Source organism: Bufo bufo, chromosome 2 (assembly GCF_905171765.1).
Source record: "Bufo bufo chromosome 2, aBufBuf1.1, whole genome shotgun sequence".
NCBI classification, from domain to species: domain Eukaryota; kingdom Metazoa; phylum Chordata; class Amphibia; order Anura; family Bufonidae; genus Bufo; species Bufo bufo.
The window spans coordinates 40871137-40898220 of record NC_053390.1 but is presented as its reverse complement, the minus strand read 5'-3'; the positions used below and the strand labels follow the sequence as shown (position 1 = coordinate 40898220).

General features: G+C 44.9%; 1 protein-coding gene across 1 annotated transcript in view; it reads left to right on the top strand.

Annotated features, from left to right (window-relative positions):
• Positions 1-5395: 5395 nt before the first annotated feature.
• The window catches only part of SPEF2 (sperm flagellar 2), a 166412-nt gene continuing 144723 nt past the window's right edge, over positions 5396-27084 (top strand). The window contains exon 1 of the mRNA XM_040420983.1: positions 5396-5507. Coding sequence (XP_040276917.1) covers positions 5450-5507 — 58 coding nt within the window. The 5' untranslated portion in view covers positions 5396-5449. The remainder of the gene's footprint in view (positions 5508-27084) is intronic.

The following is a 27084-nucleotide window of genomic DNA, read 5'->3' as shown; positions in this document are numbered from 1 at the left end:
GCGCTGTAGTGAGCTCTTTACTTGGATTATTACAGGATATCTCTTACTTTGTCTTAGCTCTGTACTCCGGTAATAGCAGAGCAGGCAGTTCGGGGGGCGGCGCTCACTCACTGTCACTGACGTCACGCGCCTGCTCCTCCCACTAGGCGGAGCAGGCGCGTGACGTCAGTGAGTGAACGTCGCCTGCACTGCCTGCTGTTGTTACCGGAGCTAAGCCAAAGTAAGAGTCAGAGACTCAGAGATTTCAAAATAATAAGAAAATAGCTCTGCATTGAGAAATGAAGTGACTGATTAGTTTATTAATATACTGCTGCTGTGAGCGTCGGGGAGGGGGATCTGTGGATGGCACTGTAGGGGGATCGGTGGTCTGTGGATGGCAGGCAGTGCCATCCACAGATCCCCCTACAGTGCCATCCACAGACCACAGATCCCCCTCCCCTAAACAGTGCCATCCACACAGATCTCCCCCCTAAACAGTGTCATCCACAGATCCCCCCTCCCCTAAACAGTGCCATCATGATGATCAACCCCTCCCACAAATATTCATGAGGGAGAGATGAGTCATTGTTGTTACTGCTGCATGTAAACACAGCAATAACAGAACCTAGAAAAGGTGTAAAGATCGTTGTTTTTTTTCAAAAAATCAAGCTTGACTAATGTATATGTATATCCTGATTAATTTTGTTAGGTTTTATTTTTTTTCCCATAACTCGGATAACCCCTTTAAGCTGAAGGCTCTTTTTGCACTCACACAGGTCTGCTCTGCACAGAGTCAGGCTAAGCAATAATGGCTTTTCCTAAGTATGTCAGCAAATACATGCTGAAAGAAACTCTTCAGGACAATGGGATGTTATGGATGTGTTCTATGCGTGCATCAGTATTCATGCCGCATATTCTGCTGTCGATGTACATGAGAATAGTCTGTGATGAGTGAGAGTGGCAATCTCTTGTGCAAGCAATAAAAGATAGTGAACTCGCTATAATAATTCCCCTGGTGACACCAGTTGTATGTAGAATTCCAGTGAGGGATTCATTGAATATCCCTTTAGGTAATTTATTGAATGTACCTTGAAAATTGATAGAGGTCAAAGGAAAATCCTCTCTCCAGCTGTGTAATGCATGTCTGACAAACAGGAAAAGACTGAAGGACACAGGATGTGAGCTCACAGAGGAGGATGAGTTACAAGATGAACGACATAATGAATTACAACCATAGATAAGTTCATAAAACCAAATATAACAATGGCTACTAGATGTCAGCAAAGTACACTAAGTATAGTGGTTAACAGATATAACAGAATACAATAATGAATTCTAGTTTAGAAGCCATGGCTGGGACAGCATACCGCTTATGCCAAAAGTATCCATAAAAGACAACTGTGGCATCAAGAGCAGTAATTGTGCTGCCTGGGAGGGTTTTGCTGCAGATTTAACTTTGAATTCCACCCCTCGACACTGAATACTACCTGTGAACGTAATCTCATAGGGATTTCTAGAACTTGTTTTCCACTTGCACATATCAATGTGTAACGCCCCGCAAGGGGGGCATTACCACTCTTTTTGCCCCATCACTACTTTCTATGGTTGATCTAATGTCATCCTGTGCATTTATTCAAGATCCTGCAAAATGTATATATTTATTTCCTATTAAACTGTTGTATTAATGTAATGTGCCTGGTTCACCAGCAGATGGCGGCAACATTGGAAGAGCTAGTTTGCCTAGAGTGAAACCTGTTTCCATTCTAGCCCTCTGGAGGAGTTAGTTCAGTCTAACTAGTGAGAGTTAGTCCCAGCCTACCCCCCTTGGGGAGAGGTTAAGGTCCAGCTTGTCCCCTGCTGGGGAAGGAAGCAGGCCTTGTCCTGTCTGGACAGGCCCTGCCTGTTAGTTTTAATGGTTGCATGTCCCCTCCTGGGCTTGCATTACCTAAAGCCAAGCTAAAGTGAGCTTGAAGTCAGGAAGAAAGATTCCCTAAACAGAGATAAAGATAAATACCAATATACAGATCAAGATAAAGACAGACCCAGACTACAGACAGTTAAGTTAGAGTCTACAGCAGAAAAGGATGAGTTCTATTTAATCCAGCCAACATAGCAGAGCTGAGAGAGTACAGACATAGCAAAGCTGATTGTGTTTGCCAGCCAAAAGTTAAGCCAAAGTCTGCTGATGACCAAGATAAAGTTTGGAAGATTGTTTCCTGATGCAAGTTTATTCAAGTAAAGCTGTGTTCAACGTTACTTCAAGTCTGGACTCCATTTCTTCTACTTCCTTCATTATCCAAGTTACTCACCCCTTTTGCACTGCAGCGAACGACATATATCGTAAAAACCTCTTAAGGGGCAAGGGATACCCCAGACACCTGGCCCCCGCCCGCTGCAAATGGAACCATGACTGGGGAGAGGGGACCCCATAGCATAATTGGCCAGAGTCAAATTAAGGTTGGTTTAACATCCCAAATGTGGCATTATAAAAACTGCAAAGCCTGCCGCTATAGCATGTGCGCCTATATGTATGGCATATATTATCATCATGATATGCAGAATATGCTGTATATTGCAGCAGGATGTATTTAGCAAAATATGCACAGATGGCCATGTTTTAAAATATTACAAAAGTAGATAAAATGACAAAAAAAATCTGCAGAGTAAACCGACCTGTGGTGGGGATTTAAGATCCGCAGCATTTCCAACTATGCTGCAGATTTCCAGAGAGAATTTCCCCCTTTGCAATGTAACCCTGCAAATTTTGCAGTGGATTTGCAGCGAAATTTGTGGCAGATTTTTATATGAAAATCTGTAATATTTTATGCAGATTTTGTTGAAGATTTCCCGCTGCATTTTAATTCCTCTTTGGGCGTAACCTGAAGGGGAGGTTACGGGTGGCTACATGTTTGCCTTGCAGATGATACAAAGGGGGCCATTATCCAGACCCCACACTATGGGGCCTATATGTACATTTAAAACACAAGATTAAAATGACTAGAGATGAGCGAAGTTTGGTCAAATTCCATTTGGCTGCTTTACCGAATTTCACCCAAAAAATCTGGTTGTGACAAATTACTTCGTCACGAAGCTCATTTCTTTGTAAGTAGTGGGTGCAATGACAGGGAGTGGCGATTGCGCCGCTCCCCATCATTGTACCCCTCCGATGCCGCATTCATACATGATCGCGGCATCTGATATACATAAGAGTTAAAAAAAAATAAAAAAATTAAAAAACACATCCATTTGCTTGTCGCCATCTTGCTTTAAGGTCTGGAGTGAAATCTCGTGTGGCCCGAGATCATACGTCATCACTGCGCATGGGATTTCGGCCAAGATCTTCAAGCAAGATGGCAGCTCGTATTTTTTGTTTTTTTTACACTATTTCAGGTTAAATCGATTCGCTACCGCGAAGCACAAGAAAATTCGGCTTCGCGACAAATTACAATCATCATGAAATTCGGATCGAAATTCACTTCATGAAATTCGATTCGCTCACCCCTAGAAATGACATATATTAATTGTTATGACAAAGTAAACCTTAAAGGGGTTATCCAATTTTTCAAAACACCTCCACATTTGCCGGGCCCCTCACCGGTAATATACTTACCCTGCTCCCCGCTCCCGGCGCCGCTCCTGGTCCCTGCACCGCCGCTGCTGCTTCTCCCTGCGCGGAAGCAGCAAATGGCAGGCAGGGACGGGGACGAGCCTCCCCAGCATCACTGGTGACGCTAGGGAGGCTCGTCCCCGCCTGCCATTGGCTGCTCCCCCCAGCACAGGCTGTTTTCATCCATGTGCAGGGAGAAGCAGCAGCTGCGGTGCTCGGCACATGTGGGGGCATTTTGAGAAATTGAATAACCCCTTTAAAATCCCCATTAAAAATATGGACACGACTACAATTCTGGCAATTTATATATACATTTTTTTTTCTTTAGAAAGCCAATTAACCTATTAGTATATTTTTGGAATGTGGGAGGAAACCCATGCAGACATGGGGAGAACATACAAACTCCATGCAGACGCAGTCTTTGTTTGTTTTTTTTGGCACCCAGGGATGAAGCGCTGCAAGACATGGTGTTGAGGATGAGACTCTCCAGAGGACACTTCTTGGTTTACTCTGTTGGTCAGCGATGGTCAGTAGAATCCAGCAGAGCATGCATCTGAAGTATCTAAGGTGGAACCCTTTGGAGGTCTCATGAAGAAAGATGGTATTGGGGGATCTTTGAGTATACTGGTTTCTGTGCTGATGTTTTTAGGTCCATGGTGAAGAAGTAGAAGACTGGATGGTACTGTAGACAAAACAAAACATAATCAGACCTCACATTACTATACAGAGTCTGGCTGAAAGTGAACTTACCCGTGTCTTTTGCATCTCAGGGTACCTACTTCCTCCTATTGCTTTAAATGCAATGAACACGGCACAGGGGGCAGTGTGGATTTGCCCGAATCCAGCGTGCTATGCAAGGCAGGCGGAATACGTGGGAACATGGCAGAACAGTGATTTGCTCTCCAATCTCGTAGTCCTAACATTGCAGTTGGTAAATTTGGGGTATGTAGGTCCCAAACCCACCCAGAAGTACCCACTTATGGGCAGGGTTACCGCAAGCCCAACCCATTTTGAATTTACGAGACCGTCCCTGCAAATTCAGGACTGTTGGCAACTATGCAAAGGGGGCATGAAAACTGTAAGTATTTAATAACGTGGACATTTTTGGGAAGTTTTGTGCCATTTCTGGACAAGGATTAATGTCCTTTACATACTGCGGGATGTGTCTAAGGGGTTAATATTCCTGAGAATGTGCAGACGCCGCTCACCATAGCCATGGAGGGCCTCATTTATACAAGACAGGAGAACAGGCCTCGTTGCTCTTGGCAACCAATCAGAACGCAGCTTTCATTTATTCAGAGCAGTTAAGGAAATGAGAGCCGCTATCTGATTGGTTGCTAGGGTTAACAAGGCAAGATTTGTAAAATGGGGCCCATGACTAGCACCTGGCCGCCATCTTAGAATTAGGCTGAGCTGCCTGCCCTCCTTGAAGGCAGAATAAGCTGTTTTTGAAAGACCAACAGACCCAGCCTCCATTATAAACCAATGGGGACCAGCAGTCACTGTTCGAATGTATAACAGAAGCCATGACACTAGTGTGAACATACCCATAGCTTTACTTATAAAAATGTACACTTTATCAAGAGGTTATTACCTATGTGTACCATTATATTACTTATTACACTGAGGTGAATAGTGCAGCAGCAGGTATAAGCTAAAATCATTCTGTCCTGCAGAGCAGGGGGCCTGACAGCAGAGGGCGCGCCAGAGTGAACAGCCAGCCGAGTCTCTATGGTGTACGCTGCGACAATGGTAACAGTCGCTAGGGCGGCGGTTGTCATGGAGACGCGACGCGACCTGGAAGCTCCTGTGATAGCAGAGCTATAACCAGTGGCGTGTGATGGTCCCGGGCTGTGGAGAACCATGACAGAGATCATCTGCCAGTGGCTGAACGAGGAGCTGGGGCTGTCCAGGCGCGTGGGTGAGTACTGCTCCGGGTATATCAGTGTGGTTGTCAGGACATGCTGGGGCTTGTAGTGTCACCATAGCTCCGGAGAAACTTGGGTGGCACTTGCTTTAGCGACCATTGCAGCTTTCACAGGGCCATGAGAGATGCACCGCCTGTATGTGCCACCCCGACAACCCCTGTGGGAGCGGTATTGGCAGCCATGATAGTTGTCACCCAGCTTTCCCAGATAGTGATATATAGCTGGAATATGGCTGAAAGGAATTTCTTGGTTTCTTCCATCTCTGTCATAGGAAAGGAGATTGGGGTGTGATCTCTGGTGGTCTCCTGCAAAAATCAGCACGTTCCAGGTGGTCTAGGGTCAAAAAAAAGTTTGCCAGTGGCTCTGGAACTATCCATGGTGGTCTCTGGCATTGAAGTGGTTAATTGGCACACTCCAGGTAGTCTAGGGGTGTTAAACAGTTAATTGGCGTGCCCCTTAATAGAAACACTAATGACGGTCTAGGGAAGGGATGCCCAACCTGCGGCCCTCCAGCTGTTGCAAGACTACAACTCCCAGCTTGCCTGGACAGCCTAGATCTACTAGGGCATGCTGGGAGTTGCAGTTTTGCAAGAGCTGGAGTGCCGGAGGTTAGCCTTAACAGGTCTGGGGCAATGAAATAGTTTATGGACTCATCTCTGGTGTGAGAGGGTGAAAGGGCGCATCCTTGGTGGTCTCTGGCAGTGAAGGGGTTTATAAGAACATCCCTGGTGGTGAGGACTTTAGTTAATGGATACATCCCTAGTGGGCTTAGGAAGTGAAAGGGTGTAAGGGCACATCCATGGTGGTCTCTGGCAGTGAGGGGGTTAGTAGTATATCCTTGGGTGTCTAGGGTCATCTCTGGTGATCTGTCAGGGAAGGGGTTAGTGGTCACCCCCCTGGTGGTGTCGGGCTTTGACAGAGTTAATAGATAGTTGGTCTAGTGCTGTGAAGGGGTTGGTTAATGGGTGCATTCTTGGTGGTCTACAGCTGTGAAAGAACTAGTGGGCACTTCTGGGGTGGTCTAGGGCTCTGACTTAATATGTACGTCATTGATGGTCTATAGGGTTCTGAAAGGCTTAAAGGGCCCATCACTGGTGGTCTTGGGTAGTGAAAGGGCAGGAGGGCACATCCCCGATGGCTTAGTATTCTAAAAAGAGTTAATGAACACGTCCTTGCTGGTCTCCAGGATTAAAGGGGTTAATAGCACCAGCCTGGGGGTTTAGGGCAGTGGGCACATCTCTGGTGCCTAGGGCTCCTAATGAATTAATAGGTACATCACTGGTGGTCTGGGGCTCTGAAAGAGTTAATGGGCACATCCCTGGTGGTCCTGGGTAATAAAAGGGCAGGAGGACACACCCCATCACTCAGTGTTTATACCCTGGGTGCCGATAATTGGTTCTTTGGGGGGGGGGGGGGGGGGGGGTCTAACCTCCTTGAAGGAAGACGCTGCTGAGCTAGGCAAAGGGGGACAGCAATGTCACCGCATGGTCACATTCCGAGAGCCATAGTATTTTTAACTCCTTCATTGACGCGGCCGCACGAGGTACTGTTTTTTGAGTAGTGATGTAGGCCTCGTGTACAAAGATGTCAGTGACTCCTGGAGGCCCTCATAACAGTGGGAGGCCCTACTTTTGGGATCCTGGGGGCCTCCAGTGAAAAGCTGATGTTCATTAGCGCACTCTATGGAGTAAAGAAATGCCGCTGCATGTGGGTACATCTGTGTGAGGGGTGTGCGGGGCATATTCCGCCCAGGTGATGACCGTTGTGTGTGTCTCCGATGGCCGCTAGCACATCCGCAATACCCAGTCCCCATAGCTCTGTGTGCTTTTTTTGTGTAAATAAGGTCCACCCGACTGTAGAGGGCAGTGGGCAGAGCTGGGCACCGGACACTTGCTTTGTCGGCAAGAACAGCTATTTCGGAGGAGCCTGCCCTGTGAGCTGCCTACAGGGGGTCTGAAGAAAGAGACCCCAGAGGCTACTCTAGTAGTAGTGAGCGGAGAGGGTCACAGGTGATGAAGGTGTAAGAGAGGAACGTAAATCCGGACCAGCGAGTACAGGAATCCTGCGAGACAGGAGCGCTACCCAATCCCAGAGACCCAGCGCGGGCGGACATACTCATTCCTCCGTCTGGCAGACCTCAGGTTGGCACAGATCCCACCGCTATGTGCCAGTGTTGGGAAGAGACTTTCTGTTGCTGTGCGGAAGATGCCAGAGAGACCGTGTCCAGGACAGTAACTAGCAAATGTGCGGAGGAAGAAACCGTATCAAGCTGTAAGGGTGGAAAAAACGTAGCATACCGCACTAACGCAGCGAGGTCAAAGCACATGGAGGCCCTCGCTGGGTCCTATATTATAGGAGTCAACTGTCTAATACTGTAATAGTTCCATACAGTTCACCTATAATACCTCTGTACAGTGCCCCTATAATACCTCTGTACAGTCCACCTATAATACATCTGTACAGTCCACCTATAATACCGCTGTACAGTGCCCCTATAATACCTCTGTACAGTCCACCTATAATACCTCTGTACAGTGCCCCTATAATACCTCTGTACAGTGCCCCTATAATACCTCTGTACAGTCCACCTATAATACCTCTGTACAGTCCACCTATAATACCTCTGTACAGTTCACCTATAATACCTCTGTACAGTCCACCTATAATACCTCTGTACAGTGCTCCTATAATACCTCTATACAGTCCACCTATAATACCTCTGTACAGTCCACCTATAATACCTCTGTACAGTCCACCTATAATACCTCTGTACAGTCCACCTATAATACCTCTGTACAGTCCACCTATAATACCTCTGTACAGACCACCTATAATACCTCTGTACAGTGCTCCTATAATACCTCTGTACAATCCACCTATAATACCTCGGTACAGTTCACCTATAATACCTCTGTACAGTCCACCTATAATACCTCTGTACAGTGCTCCTATAATACCTCTATACAGTCCACCTATAATACCTCTGTACAGTCCACCTATAATACCTCTGTACAGTCCACCTATAATACCTCTGTACAGTCCACCTATAATACCTCTGTACAGTCCACCTATAATACCTCTGTACAGACCACCTATAATACCTCTGTACAGTGCTCCTATAATACCTCTGTACAATCCACCTATAATACCTCGGTACAGTGCCCCTATAATACCTCTGTACAGTGCCCCTATAATACCTCTGTACAGTCCACCTATAATACCTCTATACAGTCCACCTATAATACCTCTTTACAGTCCACCTATAATACCTCTGTACAGTCCACCTATAATACCTCTGTACAGTCCACCTATAATACCGCTACACAGTGCCCCTATAATACCTCTGTACAGTCCACCTATAATACCTCTATACAGTCCACCTATAATACCTCTATACAGTCCACCTATAATACCTCTGTACAGTCCACCTATAATACCTCTGTACAGTCCACCTATAATACCTCTGTACAGTCCACCTATAATACCTCTGTACAGTGCCCCTATAATACCGCTACACAGTGCCCCTATAATACCTCTGTACAGTGCCCCTATAATACCTCTGTACAGTCCACCTATAATACCTCTGTACAGTGCCCCTATAATACCTCTGTACAGTCCACCTATAGTACCTCTGTACAGTCCACCTATGATACCTCTGTACAGTGCCCATATAATACCTCTGTACAGTCCACCTATAATACCTCTGTACAGTCCACCTATATATAATACCTCTGTACAGTCCACCTATAATACCTCTGTACAGTCCACCTATAATACCTCTGTACAGTCCACCTATATATAATACCTCTATACAGTCCACCTATAATACCTCTATACAGTCCACCTATAATACCGCTACACAGTCCACCTATAATACCTCTGTACAGTGCCCCTATAATACCTCTGTACAGTCCTCCTATAATACTTCTATATAGTGCTCCTATAATACTTCTATACAGTCCACCTATAATACCTCTGTACAGTCCTCCTATAATACTTCTATATAGTGCTCCTATAATACCTCTGTACAGTTCCCCTATAATACCTCTGTACAGTCCACCTATAATACCTCTGTACAGTCCACCTATAATACCTCTGTACAGTCCACCTATAATACCTCTGTACAGTCCACCTATAATACCTCTGTACAGTCCACCTATAATACCTCTGTACAGTTCCCCTATAATACATCTGTACAGTCCACCTATAATACCTCTGTACAGTCCACCTATAATACCTCTGTACAGTCCACCTATAATACCGCTACACAGTGCTCCTATAATACCTCTGTACAGTCCACCTATAATACCTCTGTACAGTCCACCTATAATACCTCTGTGCAGTCCACCTATAATACCTCTGTACAGTCCACCTATAATACCTCTGTACAGTCCACCTATAATACCTCTGTACAGTCCACCTATAATACATCTGTACAGTCCACCTATAATACCTCTGTACAGTGCCCCTATAATACCTCTGTACAGTGCCCCTATAATACCTCTGTACAGTCCACCTATAATACCTCTGTACAGTCCACCTATAATACCTCTGTACAGTGCCCCTATAATACCTCTGTACAGTGCCCCTATAATACCTCTGTACAGTGCCCCTATAATACCTCTGTACAGTGCCCCTATAATACCTCTGTACAGTGCCCCTATAATACCTCTGTACAGTGCCCCTATAATACCTCTGTACAGTGCCCCTATAATACCTCTGTACAGTCCACCTATAATACCTCTGTACAGTGCCCCTATAATACATCTGTACAGTCCACCTATAATACCTCTGTACAGTCCACCTATAATACCTCTGTACAGTCCACCTATAATACCTCTGTACAGTCCACCTATAATACCTCTGAACAGTCCACCTATAATACCTCTACACAGTCCACCTATAGTACCTCTGTACAGTGCCCCTATAATACCTCTGTACAGTCCACCTATAATACCTCTGTACAGTGCCCCTATAATACCTCTGTACAGTCCACCTATAATACCTCTGTACAGTCCACCTATAATACCTCTGTACAGTCCACCTATAATACCTCTGTACAGTGCCCCTATAATACATCTGTACAGTCCACCTATAATACCTCTGTACAGTCCACCTATAATACATCTGTACAGTCCACCTATAATACCTCTGTACAGTCCACCTATAATACCTCTGTACAGTGTCCCTATAATACCTCTGTACAGTGCCCCTATAATACCTCTGTACAGTGCCCCTATAATACCTCTACACAGTCCACCTATAATACTTCTATACAGTCCACCTATAATACCTCTGTACAGTGCCCCTATAATACCTCTGTACAGTGCCCCTATAATACCTCTGTACAGTCCACCTATAATACATCTGTACAGTCCACCTATAATACCTCTACACAGTCCACCTATAATACCTCTGTACAGTCCACCTATAATACCTCTGTACAGTGCCCCTATAATACCTCTGTACAGTCCACCTATAGTAACTCTGTACAGTCCACCTATAATACCTCTGTACAGTGCCCCTATAATACCTCTATACAGTGCCCCTATAATACCTCTGTACAGTCCACCTATAATACCTCTGTACAGTGCCCCTATAATACCTCTATACAGTGCCCCTATAATACCTCTGTACAGTCCACCTATAATACTTCTGTACAGTGCCCCTATAATACCTCTCTACAGTGCCCCTATAATACCTCTGTACAGTCCACCTATAATACCTCTGTACAGTGCCCCTATAATACCTCTCTACAGTGCCCCTATAATACCTCTGTACAGTCCACCTATAATACCTCTCTACAGTGCCCCTATAATACCTCTGTACAGTGCCCCTATAATACCTCTGTACAGTCCACCTATAATACCTCTCTACAGTGCCCCTATAATACCTCTGTACAGTGCCCCTATAATACATCTGTACAGTCCACCTATAATACCTCTGTACAGTGCCCCTATAATACCTCTGTACAGTGCCCCTATAATACCTCTGTACAGTGCCCCTATAATACCTCTGTACAGTGCCCCTATAATACATCTGTACAGTCCACCTATAATACCTCTGTACAGTGCCCCTATAATACCTTTAGACCAGTGATGGCTAACCTCCGGCACTACAGCTGTGGTGAAACTACAACTCCCAGCATGTTCCATTTATTTCTGTGGAGTTCTGAGAACAGCCACGCAAGTGTGCATCTTGGGAGTTGTAGTTTTACCACAGCTGGAGTGCCGGAGGTTAGCCATTACTCACTATACAGTCCACCTATAATACTTCTCTACAGTTCATCTATAATGCCTCTATACCAGGGGTGGCCAACCTTACAGATACAAAGAGCCACACAAAAAAAAGTATGACTACCAGGAGCCACAAGCTATACATTTACACACGAGTCACCATATTTTTCGCCCTACAAGATGTACCTAGGTCTTAACAAAGAAAAATGAGAGAAAAAAAATATTTTTCATCTGATCTGAGGTCTGATAAAAATATTTTTTTCTTATTTTTCATTAGCAGAGAAAAAAAGAAAAAATATATTTTTCATCCGACCTCAGGTCAGACTCCTAAATCAGATCCCCAAACCTCATCAGACCTCCATATCAGACCACCATAATAAGACCCCCAATGCTCGGATCAGACAACACAAATCAGTCTCCCAGTGTCAGACCCTCAGTGCTCACATCTTTCCCCCATGCTCAGACCTGACCAAGCCATGCTCAAACAAGACCTTCCCCCATGCTCAGATCTGACCCCCCATGCTCAGTTTTATAATTTAAAGGGTTTCTGCCACCAGAAATACTGTTATGTAGCTGACTAATATAAGCGATGCGCTAATGTCAGCACTACATAACAGTATGTTTTTTACATTTCTCCCTGCAGCTGTTCTGCTAAAATACCCTAACCCTAAAAACACTTTTGTAATATGCTAATGAGCCTCTAGGTGCTATGTGGGCGTAGATTCAGCACCTAGAGACTCCGTCTACTCACCCTTTATCCCGCCCAGGTCCTCCGTTCTGCCTGCCCCGCTCCTCTTGATTGATGTCCGAGTTCAATCCACCGTTGATGAAATCCCACGCCTGCGCCGTTCGCTTCTGTATTCGGCGCAGGCACAGTGAGGGAAGGACACGCCCCTGGTGCCGGCTTCCTCACTGTGACGTAGTCGGCGCAGGCGACTTCGCCTGCGCTGGAGAGTGAGCCGGCCTGACTGTTTCCCGGCTCCACAGCTAGAGCCGCACTTGAAGAAGCAAAGAGCCAGTGCGGCTCAAGAGTCACGGGTTGGCCACCCCTGCTCTATACAGTGATCCTATAATACCTCTACATAGTCCACCTATAGTACCTCTACACAGTCCACCTATAGTACCTCTGTACAGTGCCCCTATAATACCTCTGTACAGTGCCCCTATAATACCTCTGTACAGTCCACCTATAATACCTCTGTACAGTGCCCCTATAATACCTCTGTACAGTGCCCCTATAATACCTCTGTACAGTGCCCCTATAATACCTCTGTACAGTGCCCCTATAATACCTCTGTACAGTGCCCCTATAATACCTCTGTACAGTGCCCCTATAATACCTCTGTACAGTGCCCCTATAATACCTCTGTACAGTCCACCTATAATACCTCTGTACAGTGCCCCTATAATACATCTGTACAGTCCACCTATAATACCTCTGTACAGTCCACCTATAATACCTCTGTACAGTCCACCTATAATACCTCTGTACAGTCCACCTATAATACCTCTGAACAGTCCACCTATAATACCTCTACACAGTCCACCTATAGTACCTCTGTACAGTGCCCCTATAATACCTCTGTACAGTCCACCTATAATACCTCTGTACAGTGCCCCTATAATACCTCTGTACAGTCCACCTATAATACCTCTGTACAGTCCACCTATAATACCTCTGTACAGTCCACCTATAATACCTCTGTACAGTGCCCCTATAATACATCTGTACAGTCCACCTATAATACCTCTGTACAGTCCACCTATAATACATCTGTACAGTCCACCTATAATACCTCTGTACAGTCCACCTATAATACCTCTGTACAGTGTCCCTATAATACCTCTGTACAGTGCCCCTATAATACCTCTGTACAGTGCCCCTATAATACCTCTACACAGTCCACCTATAATACTTCTATACAGTCCACCTATAATACCTCTGTACAGTGCCCCTATAATACCTCTGTACAGTGCCCCTATAATACCTCTGTACAGTCCACCTATAATACATCTGTACAGTCCACCTATAATACCTCTACACAGTCCACCTATAATACCTCTGTACAGTCCACCTATAATACCTCTGTACAGTGCCCCTATAATACCTCTGTACAGTCCACCTATAGTAACTCTGTACAGTCCACCTATAATACCTCTGTACAGTGCCCCTATAATACCTCTATACAGTGCCCCTATAATACCTCTGTACAGTCCACCTATAATACCTCTGTACAGTGCCCCTATAATACCTCTATACAGTGCCCCTATAATACCTCTGTACAGTCCACCTATAATACTTCTGTACAGTGCCCCTATAATACCTCTCTACAGTGCCCCTATAATACCTCTGTACAGTCCACCTATAATACCTCTGTACAGTGCCCCTATAATACCTCTCTACAGTGCCCCTATAATACCTCTGTACAGTCCACCTATAATACCTCTCTACAGTGCCCCTATAATACCTCTGTACAGTGCCCCTATAATACCTCTGTACAGTCCACCTATAATACCTCTCTACAGTGCCCCTATAATACCTCTGTACAGTGCCCCTATAATACATCTGTACAGTCCACCTATAATACCTCTGTACAGTGCCCCTATAATACCTCTGTACAGTGCCCCTATAATACCTCTGTACAGTGCCCCTATAATACCTCTGTACAGTGCCCCTATAATACATCTGTACAGTCCACCTATAATACCTCTGTACAGTGCCCCTATAATACCTTTAGACCAGTGATGGCTAACCTCCGGCACTACAGCTGTGGTGAAACTACAACTCCCAGCATGTTCCATTTATTTCTGTGGAGTTCTGAGAACAGCCACGCAAGTGTGCATCTTGGGAGTTGTAGTTTTACCACAGCTGGAGTGCCGGAGGTTAGCCATTACTCACTATACAGTCCACCTATAATACTTCTCTACAGTTCATCTATAATGCCTCTATACCAGGGGTGGCCAACCTTACAGATACAAAGAGCCACACAAAAAAAAGTATGACTACCAGGAGCCACAAGCTATACATTTACACACGAGTCACCATATTTTTCGCCCTACAAGATGTACCTAGGTCTTAACAAAGAAAAATGAGAGAAAAAAAATATTTTTCATCTGATCTGAGGTCTGATAAAAATATTTTTTTCTTATTTTTCATTAGCAGAGAAAAAAAGAAAAAATATATTTTTCATCCGACCTCAGGTCAGACTCCTAAATCAGATCCCCAAACCTCATCAGACCTCCATATCAGACCACCATAATAAGACCCCCAATGCTCGGATCAGACAACACAAATCAGTCTCCCAGTGTCAGACCCTCAGTGCTCACATCTTTCCCCCATGCTCAGACCTGACCAAGCCATGCTCAAACAAGACCTTCCCCCATGCTCAGATCTGACCCCCCATGCTCAGTTTTATAATTTAAAGGGTTTCTGCCACCAGAAATACTGTTATGTAGCTGACTAATATAAGCGATGCGCTAATGTCAGCACTACATAACAGTATGTTTTTTACATTTCTCCCTGCAGCTGTTCTGCTAAAATACCCTAACCCTAAAAACACTTTTGTAATATGCTAATGAGCCTCTAGGTGCTATGTGGGCGTAGATTCAGCACCTAGAGACTCCGTCTACTCACCCTTTATCCCGCCCAGGTCCTCCGTTCTGCCTGCCCCGCTCCTCTTGATTGATGTCCGAGTTCAATCCACCGTTGATGAAATCCCACGCCTGCGCCGTTCGCTTCTGTATTCGGCGCAGGCACAGTGAGGGAAGGACACGCCCCTGGTGCCGGCTTCCTCACTGTGACGTAGTCGGCGCAGGCGACTTCGCCTGCGCTGGAGAGTGAGCCGGCCTGACTGTTTCCCGGCTCCACAGCTAGAGCCGCACTTGAAGAAGCAAAGAGCCAGTGCGGCTCAAGAGTCACGGGTTGGCCACCCCTGCTCTATACAGTGATCCTATAATACCTCTACATAGTCCACCTATAGTACCTGTATACAGTCCACCTATAATACCTCTATACAGTCCACCTATAGTACCTGTATACAGTCCACCTATAATACCTCTATACAGTCCACCTATAATACCTCTGTACAGTGCTCCTATAATACCTCTATACAGTCCACCTATAATACCTCTACACTAGGGCTGCAGCTATCGACTATTTTTGTAATCGAGTATTCTATCGATTAATCTAACGATTAATCAAGTACTCTAATAGCAAAAAACTAATTAAAAGAACGTTTTTCTTTATAAAAACTCCTCAGCCCCCCCAATGCCACCAGTTGCCCCCCTACTGCCATCAGCTGTCTGCCACCAGCTTCCCCCCAGTGCCACCAGCTGCCCCCCACCCAGTGCCATCTGCCTCCACCCAGTGCCATCAGGCTCCCCCCTACCTCCTTCAGCTGTCCCCCCCAGTGCCATCAGCTGTCCCCCCCAGTGCCATCTGCTGTCCCCCCCAGTGCCATCTGCTGTCCCCCCGTGCCATCTGCTGTCCCCCCCGTGCCATCTGCTGTCCCCCCGTGCCATCTGCTGTCCCCCCCGGCCATCTGCTGTCCCCCCCAGTGCCATCTGCTGTCCCCCCCAGTGCCATCTGCTGTCCCCCACAGTGCCATCTGCTGTCCCCCCCAGTGCCATCTGCTGTCCCCCCGTGCCATCAGCTGCCCCCCCCCCGTGCCATCAGCTGCCCCCCAGTGCCATCAGCTGTCCCCCCCAGTGCCATCAGCTGTCCCCCCCCCCAGTGCCATCAGCTGTCCCCCCCCAGTGCCATCAGCTGTCCCCCCCCCAGTGCCATCAGCTGTCCCCCCCCAGTGCCATCAGCTGTCCCCCCCAGTGCCATCAGCTGTCCCCCCCAGTGCCATCAGCTGTCCCCCCCAGTGCTATCAGCTGTCCCCCCAGTGCCATCAGCTGTCCCCCCCCAGTGCCATCAGCTGCCCCCCCCCCAGTGCCATCAGCTGCCCCCCCCCCCAGGGCCATCAGCTGTCCCCCCCCAGTGCCATCAGCTGTCTGTCCCCCCAGTGCCATCAGCTGTCCCCCCCCAGTGCCATCAGCTGTCCCCTTAGTGCCATCAGCTGTCCACCCCCAGTACCATCAGCTTTCCACCCCCAGTACCATCAGCTGTCCCCCCCAGTGCCATCAGCTGTCCCCCCCCCAGTGCCATCAGCTGTCCCCCCCGTGCCATCAGCTGTCCCCCCCCCCAGTGCCATCAGCTGTCCCCCCCCAGTGCCATCAGCTGTCCCCCCCAGTGCCATCAGCTGTCCCCCCCCCAGTGCCATCAGGCTCCCCCCTACCTCCACCAGCTTGCCCCCCGTGCCATCAGCGTCCACCCAGTGCCATTAGCTGCCTTCCGCCAATGCCATCAGCTGCCTTCCGCCAGTGCCATTAGCTATCCCCGCCAGTGCCACCATCTTCCCCTCCTAGCCATGTCCCCAGCGCCAGTGAAATAAAATACTTACCTCTCCTGTAGGGGTGCCGCTCCACAGATCCTTCATCTTCTTCTCCCCACGCTGCACTGTCGTCCTGACGTCACACAGCGTCAGGTCATAGTGTACGCTTACGTGCACTATGTCCTGGCGATGTGTTAGGATCCAGTGCAGCGCGGTGGGGGCCGGTGGGTGACCACATAGCAGTGAGTAATAGCAAGAGTTGCACTCCCGCTCCGTGGTCACATGACACAAACGAATCCTTGATGCAAAAAATTTGCTTCGAGAATTTTTGGGTCTAATTACTCGATTCAGTCGAGTAATCGTTTCAGCCCTACTCTATACAGTGCTCCTATATTACCTCTGTACAGTCCACCTATAATACCTCTGTACAGTCCACCTATAATACCTCTGTACAGTCCACCTATAATACCTCTGTACAGTCCACCTATAATACCTCTGATACCTCTGTACAGTCCACCTATAATACCTCTATACAGTCCACCTATAATACCTCTATACAGTGTCCATGTAATACCTCTATACAGTCCACCTATAATACCTCTGTACAGTGTCCATGTAATACCTCTATACAGTGTCCATGTAATACCTCTATACAGTGTCCATGTAATACCTCTATACAGTGTCCATGTAATACCTCTATACAGTCTACCTATAATACCTCTGTACAGTGTCCATGTAATACCTCTATACAGTGTCCATGTAATACATCTATACAGTGTCCATGTAATACCTCTATACAGTGTCCATGTAATACCTCTATACAGTGTCCATGTAATACCTCTATACAGTGTCCATGTAATACCTCTATACAGTGTCCATGTAATACCTCTATACAGTGTCCATGTAATACCTCTATACAGTGTCCATGTAATACCTCTATACAGTGTCCATGTAATACCTCTATACAGTGTCCATGTAATACCTCTATACAGTGTCCATGTAATACCTCTATACAGTGTCCATGTAATACATTTATACAGTGTCCATGTAATACCTCTGTACAGTGTCCATGTAATACCTCTGTACAGTGTCCATGTAATACCTCTGTACAGTGTCCATGTAATACCTCTATACAGTGTCCATGTAATACCTCTATACAGTGTCCATTTAATACCTCTATACAGTGTCCATGTAATACCTCTATACAGTGTCCATGTAATACATCTATACAGTGTCCATGTAATACCTCTATACAGTGTCCATGTAATACCTCTATACAGTGTCCATTTAATACCTCTATACAGTGTCCATGTAATACCTCTATACAGTGTCCATGTAATACCTCTATACAGTGTCCATTTAATACCTCTATACAGTGTCCATGTAATACCTCTATACAGTGTCCATTTAATACCTCTATACAGTGTCCATGTAATACCTCTATACAGTGTCCATGTAATACCTCTATACAGTGTCCATGTAATACCTCTATACAGTGTCCATGTAATACCTCTATACAGTGTCCATGTAATACATTTATACAGTGTCCATGTAATACCTCTGTACAGTGTCCATGTAATACCTCTGTACAGTGTCCATGTAATACCTCTGTACAGTGTCCATGTAATACCTCTATACAGTGTCCATGTAATACCTCTATACAGTGTCCATTTAATACCTCTATACAGTGTCCATGTAATACCTCTATACAGTGTCCATGTAATACATCTATACAGTGTCCATGTAATACCTCTATACAGTGTCCATGTAATACCTCTATACAGTGTCCATTTAATACCTCTATACAGTGTCCATGTAATACCTCTATACAGTGTCCATGTAATACCTCTATACAGTGTCCATTTAATACCTCTATACAGTGTCCATGTAATACCTCTATACAGTGTCCATTTAATACCTCTATACAGTGTCCATGTAATACCTCTATACAGTGTCCATGTAATACCTCTATACAGTGTCCATGTAATACCTATATACAGTGTCCATGTGATACCTCTATACAGTGTCCATGTAATACCTCTATACAGTGTCCATGTAATACCTCTATACAGTGTCCATGTAATACCTCTATACAGTGTCCATGTAATACCTCTATACAGTGTCCATGTAATACCTCTATACAGTGTCCATGTAATACCTCTATACAGTGTCCATGTAATACCTCTATACAGTGTCCATGTAATACCTCTATACAGTGTCCATGTAATACCTCTATACAGTGTCCATGTAATACCTCTATACAGTGTCCATGTAATACCTCTATACAGTGTCCATGTAATACCTCTATACAGTGTCCATGTAATACCTCTATACAGTGTCCATGTAATACCTCTATACAGTGTCCATGTAATACCTCTATACAGTGTCCATGTAATACCTCTATACAGTGTCCATGTAATACCTCTGTACAGTGTCCATGTAATACCTCTGTACAGTGTCCATGTAATACCTCTGTACAGTGTCCATGTAATACCTCTATACAGTGTCCATGTAATACCTCTATACAGTGTCCATGTAATACCTCTATACAGTGTCCATTTAATACCTCTATACAGTGTCCATGTAATACCTCTATACAGTGTCCATGTAATACCTCTATACAGTGTCCATGTAATACCTCTGTACAGTGTCCATGTAATACCTCTATACAGTGTCCATGTAATACCTCTATACAGTGTCCATTTAATACCTCTATACAGTGTCCATGTAATACCTCTATACAGTGTCCATGTGATACCTCTATACAGTGTCCATGTAATACCTCTATACAGTGTCCATGTAATACCTCTATACAGTGTCCATGTAATACCTCTATACAGTGTCCATGTAATACATCTATACAGTGTCCATGTAATACATCTATACAGTGTCCATGTAATACCTCTATACAGTGTCCATGTAATACCTCTATACAGTGTCCATGTAATACCTCTATACAGTGTCCATGTAATACCTCTATACAGTGTCCATGTAATACCTCTATACAGTGTCCATGTAATACCTCTATACAGTGTCCATGTAATACCTCTATACAGTGTCCATGTAATACATCTATACAGTGTCCATGTAATACCTCTATACAGTGTCCATGTAATACCTCTATACAGTGTCCATGTAATACCTCTATACAGTGTCCATGTAATACCTCTATACAGTGTCCATGTAATACCTCTATACAGTGTCCATGTAATACCTCTATACAGTGTCCATGTAATACCTCTATACAGTGTCCATGTAATACCTCTATACAGTGTCCATGTAATACCTCTATACAGTGTCCATGTAATACCTCTATACAGTGTCCATGTAATACCTCTATACAGTGTCCATGTAATACCTCTATACAGTGTCCATGTAATACCTCTATACAGTGTCCATGTAATACCTCTGTACAGTGTCCATGTAATACCTCTGTACAGTGTCCATGTAATACCTCTGTACAGTGTCCATGTAATACCTCTATACAGTGTCCATGTAATACCTCTATACAGTGTCCATGTAATACCTCTATACAGTGTCCATTTAATACCTCTATACAGTGTCCATGTAATACCTCTATACAGTGTCCATGTAATACCTCTATACAGTGTCCATGTAATACCTCTGTACAGTGTCCATGTAATACCTCTATACAGTGTCCATGTAATACCTCTATACAGTGTCCATTTAATACCTCTATACAGTGTCCATGTAATACCTCTATACAGTGTCCATGTGATACCTCTATACAGTGTCCATGTAATACCTCTATACAGTGTCCATGTAATACCTCTATACAGTGTCCATGTAATACCTCTATACAGTGTCCATGTAATACATCTATACAGTGTCCATGTAATACATCTATACAGTGTCCATGTAATACCTCTATACAGTGTCCATGTAATACCTCTATACAGTGTCCATGTAATACCTCTATACAGTGTCCATGTAATACCTCTATACAGTGTCCATGTAATACCTCTATACAGTGTCCATGTAATACCTCTATACAGTGTCCATGTAATACCTCTATACAGTGTCCATGTAATACATCTATACAGTGTCCATGTAATACCTCTATACAGTGTCCATGTAATACCTCTATACAGTGTCCATGTAATACCTCTATACAGTGTCCATGTAATACCTCTATACAGTGTCCATGTAATACCTCTATACAGTGTCCATGTAATACCTCTATACAGTGTCCATGTAATACCTCTATACAGTGTCCATGTAATACCTCTATACAGTGTCCATGTAATACCTCTATACAGTGTCCATGTAATACCTCTATACAGTGTCCATGTAATACATCTATACAGTCTCCATGTAATACATCTATACAGTGTCCATGTAATACCTCTATACAGTGTCCCTTTTATTGTTGTTGTTATTATTGTACTCAATTATATAGCGCTGACGTATTCCTCAGCCATGTACAGACATCATCATCTCTCACTCTCCCCACTGGAGCTCACAATCTAAGTTCCATATCAATATGTCTTTGTAGTATATAATACCTCTGTACAGTCCACCTATAATACCTCTGTACAGTCCACCTATAATACCTCTGTACAGTCCACCTATAATACCTCTGTACAGTCCTCCTATAATACATCTGTACAGTCCTCCTATAATACCTCTGTACAGTCCACCTATAATACATCTGTACAGTGCCCCTATAATACCTCTGTACAGTCCACCTATAATACCTCTGTACAGTCCACCTATAATACCTCTGTACAGTGTCCCTATAATACATCTGTACAGTGCCCCTATAATACCTCTGTACAGTCCACCTATAATACCTCTGTACAGTCCATCTATAATACCTCTGTACAGTCCACCTATAATACCTCTGTACAGTCCACCTATAATACCTCTGTACAGTCCATCTATAATACCTCTGTACAGTCCACCTATAATACCTCTGTACAGTGTCCCTATAATACCTCTGTACAGTCCATCTATAATACCTCTGTACAGTGCCCCTATAATACCTCTGTACAGTCCACCTATAATACCTCTGTACAGTCCATCTATAATACCTCTGTACAGTCCACCTATAATACATCTGTACAGTGCCCCTATAATACCTCTGTACAGTCCACCTATAATACCTCTGTACAGTCCATCTATAATACCTCTGTACAGTCCACCTATAATACATCTGTACAGTGCCCCTATAATACCTCTGTACAGTCCACCTATAATACCTCTGTACAGTCCATCTATAATACCTCTGTACAGTCCACCTATAATACATCTGTACAGTCCACCTATAATACCTCTGTACAGTCCATCTATAATACCTCTGTACAGTCCACCTATAATACCTCTGTACAGTGTCCCTATAATACCTCTGTACAGTCCATCTATAATACCTCTGTACAGTCCACCTATAATACCTCTGTACGGTCCACCTATAATACCTCTGTTCAGTGCCCCTATAATACCTCTGTACAGTGCCCCTATAATACCTCTGTACAGTCCACCTATAATACCTCTGTACAGTGCCCCTATAATACCTCTGTACAGTCCACCTATAATACCTCTGTACAGTCCACCTATAATACCTCTGTACAGTGCCCCTATAATACCTCTGTACAGTGCCCCTATAATACCTCTGTACAGTGCCCCTATAATACCTCTGTACAGTCCACCTATAATACCTCTGTACAGTCCACCTATAATACCTCTGTACAGTCCACCTATAATACCTCTGTACAGTGCCCCTATAATACCTCTGTACAGTCCACCTATAATACCTCTGTACAGTCCACCTATAATACCTCTGTACAGTCCACCTATAGTACCTCTGTACAGTCCACCTATAATACCTCTGTACAGTGCCCCTATAATACCTCTGTACAGTGCCCCTATAATACCTCTGTACAGTCCACCTATAATACCTCTGTACAGTTCCCCTATAATACCTCTGTACAGTCCACCTATAATACCTCTGTACAGTCCACCTATAATACCTCTGTACAGTCCACCTATAATACCTCTGTACAGTCCACCTATAATACATCTGTACGTTGTCTCTATAATACCTCTGTACAGTCCACCTATAATACCTCTGTACAGTCCACCTATAATACCTCTGTACAGTGCCCCTATAATACCTCTGTACAGTCCACCTATAATACCTCTGTACAGTCCACCTATAATACCTCTGTACAGTCCACCTATAATACCTCTGTACAGTGCCCCTATAATACCTCTGTACAGTGCCCCTATAATACCTCTGTACAGTCCACCTATAATACCTCTGTACAGTCCACCTATAATACCTCTGTACAGTCCACCTATAATACCTCTGTACAGTCCACCTATAATACCTCTGTACAGTCCCCCTATAATACATCTGTACGTTGTCTCTATAGTGTCTCTAAATTTTGTATGCCCCAGGTTAAATGCTTTTTTCCTCGTGTGTTAACCCTTACCTGGCTGTGATTACAGAAGTAACTAGGTTCCTCACACCCATTTGCTGCCTTATGCTCCTGTTGCTCAGCAGTGGCCTTAGGGAGTCTGAAGGAGTCCTTACTGAATTATTACAAAGGGAATCTCCTCTGTTTACTGGAGTCTCCCTTTAAGGATTACCTTCCACCCTTCTCAATAACACAGATGTTGTAGAGTCATGGGGAGTTGTGCAGAGATCCGCTCTGCTACATCTGGGCAAACAGTGCATTTGGAAAGTCTTCAGACCCTTTCACTTTGCTCACATTTTGTTATGTTGCTCCTTGTGCCCCTCATTCTGCACTTAGGCTACTTTCACACTAGCGGCACGGACCTCCGGCAGGCTGTTCCGTCGGGTGAACAACCTGCCGGATCCGTCCTGCCGCTAGTGACCGTGTGCCTCCGTCCTGCCGCTCCGTCCCCATTGACTATAATGGGGGCGGTGCGGAGTTCCGGCGAAGGCACGGCGAGAGGCTGCCGGAATAAATGTCGGACATGTCGTCGTTTTATTCCGGCAGCCTCTTGCCGTGCCTCTGCCGGAACTCCGCCCCCGCCCCTATTATAGTCAATGGGGACGGAGCGGCAGGACGGAGGCACACGGTCACTAGCGGCAGGACGGATCCGACAGGCTGTTCACTCGACTAGTGTCAAAGTAGCCTTAGTCCTCCATAATGAGAAAGTGAGAACAGAATGTCTGAAATCTTTACTAATTTACTGAAAAGGAAAAACTACAATCCTGCACTGACATAAGTATTCACAGCCTTTACTCAGGACATAAGTATTCAGCCCCTTTACTCAGGACATAAGTCTTCAGACCCTTTACTCAGGACATAAGTATTCACAGCCTTTACTCAGGACATAAGTATTCAGCCCCTTTACTCAGGACATAAGTATTCAGACCCTTTACTCAGGACATAAGTATTCAGCCCCTTTACTCAGGACATAAGTATTCAGCCCCTTTACTCAGGACATAAGTATTCAGCCCCTTTACTCAGGACATAAGTATTCAGACCCTTTACTCAGGACATAAGTCTTCAGCCCCTTTATTCAGGACATAAGTATTCAGACCCTTTACTCAGGACATAAGTCTTCAGCCCCTTTATTCAGGACATAAGTATTCACAGCCTTTACTCAGGACATAAGTCTTCAGCCCCTTTACCCAGGACATAAGTATTCAGCCCCTTTACTCAGGACATAAGTCTTCAGCCCCTTTACCCAGGACATAATTATTCAGCCCCTTTATTCAAGACATAAGTATTCAGCCCCTTTACTCAGGACATAAGTATTCAGCCCCTTTACTCAGGACATAAGTATTCAGCCCCTTTACTCAGGACATAAGTATTCACACCCTTTACTCAGGACATAAGTATTCACACCCTTTACTCAGGACATACGTCTTCAGCCCCTTTACTCAGGACATAAGTATTCAGCCCCTTTACTCAGGACATAAGTATTCAGCCCCTTTACTCAGGACATAAGTATTCACACCCTTTACTCAGGACATAAGTATTCACACCCTTTACTCAGGACATAAGTATTCAGCCCCTTTACTCAGGACATAAGTATTCACACCCTTTACTCAGGACATAAGTCTTCAGCCCCTTTACTCAGGACATACGTCTTCAGCCCCTTTACTCAGGACATAAGTCTTCAGCCCCTTTACTCAGGACATAAGTATTCAGACCCTTTACTCAGGACATAAGTCTTCAGACTCTTTACTCAGGACATAAGTATTCAGCCCCTTTACCCAGGACATAAGTATTCAGCCCCTTTACTCAGGACATAAGTATTCAGCCCCTTTACTCAGGACATAAGTCTTCAGCCCCTTTACTCAGGACATAAGTCTTCAGCCCCTTTACTCAGGACATAAGTATTCAGCCCCTTTACTCAGGACATAAGTATTCAGCCCCTTTACTCAGGACATAAGTATTCAGCCCCTTTACTCAGGACATAAGTCTTCAGCCCCTTTACTCAGGACTTAGTTGAAGCCCCATTGGCATTGATTGCCGCCTCCAGTCTTCTTGGGGATGATGCCTCGAGGTTTACACACCTGGATTTGGGTATTTTCTGCCTTTCTTCTCTGCAGACCCTCTCAGGCTCCGTAAGGTCGGATAGAGACTGTTGGTGGACAGACATTTTCAGGTCTCTCTGAGATTTTCCATTAGGTTCAGGTCAGGGCTCTGACACTAAAGGTCATTCACAGAGTTGTCCCTAAGCCGCTCCTGTGTTGTCTTGGCTGTGTGCTTAGCGTCATTGTCTTGTTGGAAGGTGAACCTTCGGCCCAGTCTGAGGTCTAGAGCTCTAGGTTCTCATTAAGAATATCATTCAGCTTTCCCTCCACCCTGACCAGTCTCCCTGTCCCCCCAGCACGATGCTGCCCCCACCATGCTTCACTGTAGGGATGGTATTGGGCAGGTGATGGGCAGAGCCTGGTTTCCTCCAGACATGACGAATAGAATTGAGGCCAAAAAGTTCCATCTTGGTTCCATCAGACCAGAGAATCTTGTTTCTTAGTTTGTGATTCCTTTGGGTTATTTTCGGTAGACTCCAGGCAGCTTTCATGTCTCTTTTACTGAAGAGAGGCTCCTTACTGGCCCCTCTGTCATAAAGCACATCTTCCATGTAAGAATTGTGGAGGCCACTGTGCTCTTGGGAACTTTTAGGGCAGCAGACATTTTTTGTCCCCTTCTCCAGATCTGTGCCTCCACACAATCCTGTCTCGGAGCTTTACAGGCAGTCCTTTCCTCCTCATGGCTTGTTTTTTTGCTCTGATATATATTGTCAGCTGTGATATCTTATATAGACAGGGCTGTGTCTTTCCAAATTATGTTCAATAAACTGAATTTACCACAGGTGCCTCCAATCAAAGTGTAGAAACATCTCAGAGATGATGGAGAGAAAAATGGCAAGTATCATAGCACAGGGTCTTTAGTTTTTCCATTTTAATAAATTTGTTCTGTTTTCACTTTCTCATTACTGGGTACTTAGTGAAAAATGATGGAGAAAACTTGTTTTTTTTTTATTTTAGCACAAGGAGCAACATAACAATGTGAAGAAAGTGGAAGGGTCTGAAGACTTTCGGGATGCACTGTGCATTCTGTAAGCAGCCTTTTTCAATGAAATCAAAGTGTTAAATTATTGTTACTAGCGAGCTTCAGATTTTGGCAGCCTCCCTATATTTGCTGTAGTTACAGAGGTATTTTACCTTAGTGGACCTTGTGTATGTCCCCAGCGTCTCACCTGTGAACACCTGGGAGGAACTTCCTGCTCAGCAGAGCGATCCTAATCATCCTGCTGAATGACTGCAGGTACAGTGCTAATGAGGAGCATTATACTGCCAGTGCGGGTGAATGGGGGATTGTGTATGTGATAGACAAGAGTTAGAGGAGTCAATCCCAGATTTAAAGGATAGATAGATAGATAGAGACAGTTACATATCAAATAGCATATTAGATAGATTCTTACCACCAGCCCCACAACATGATGCC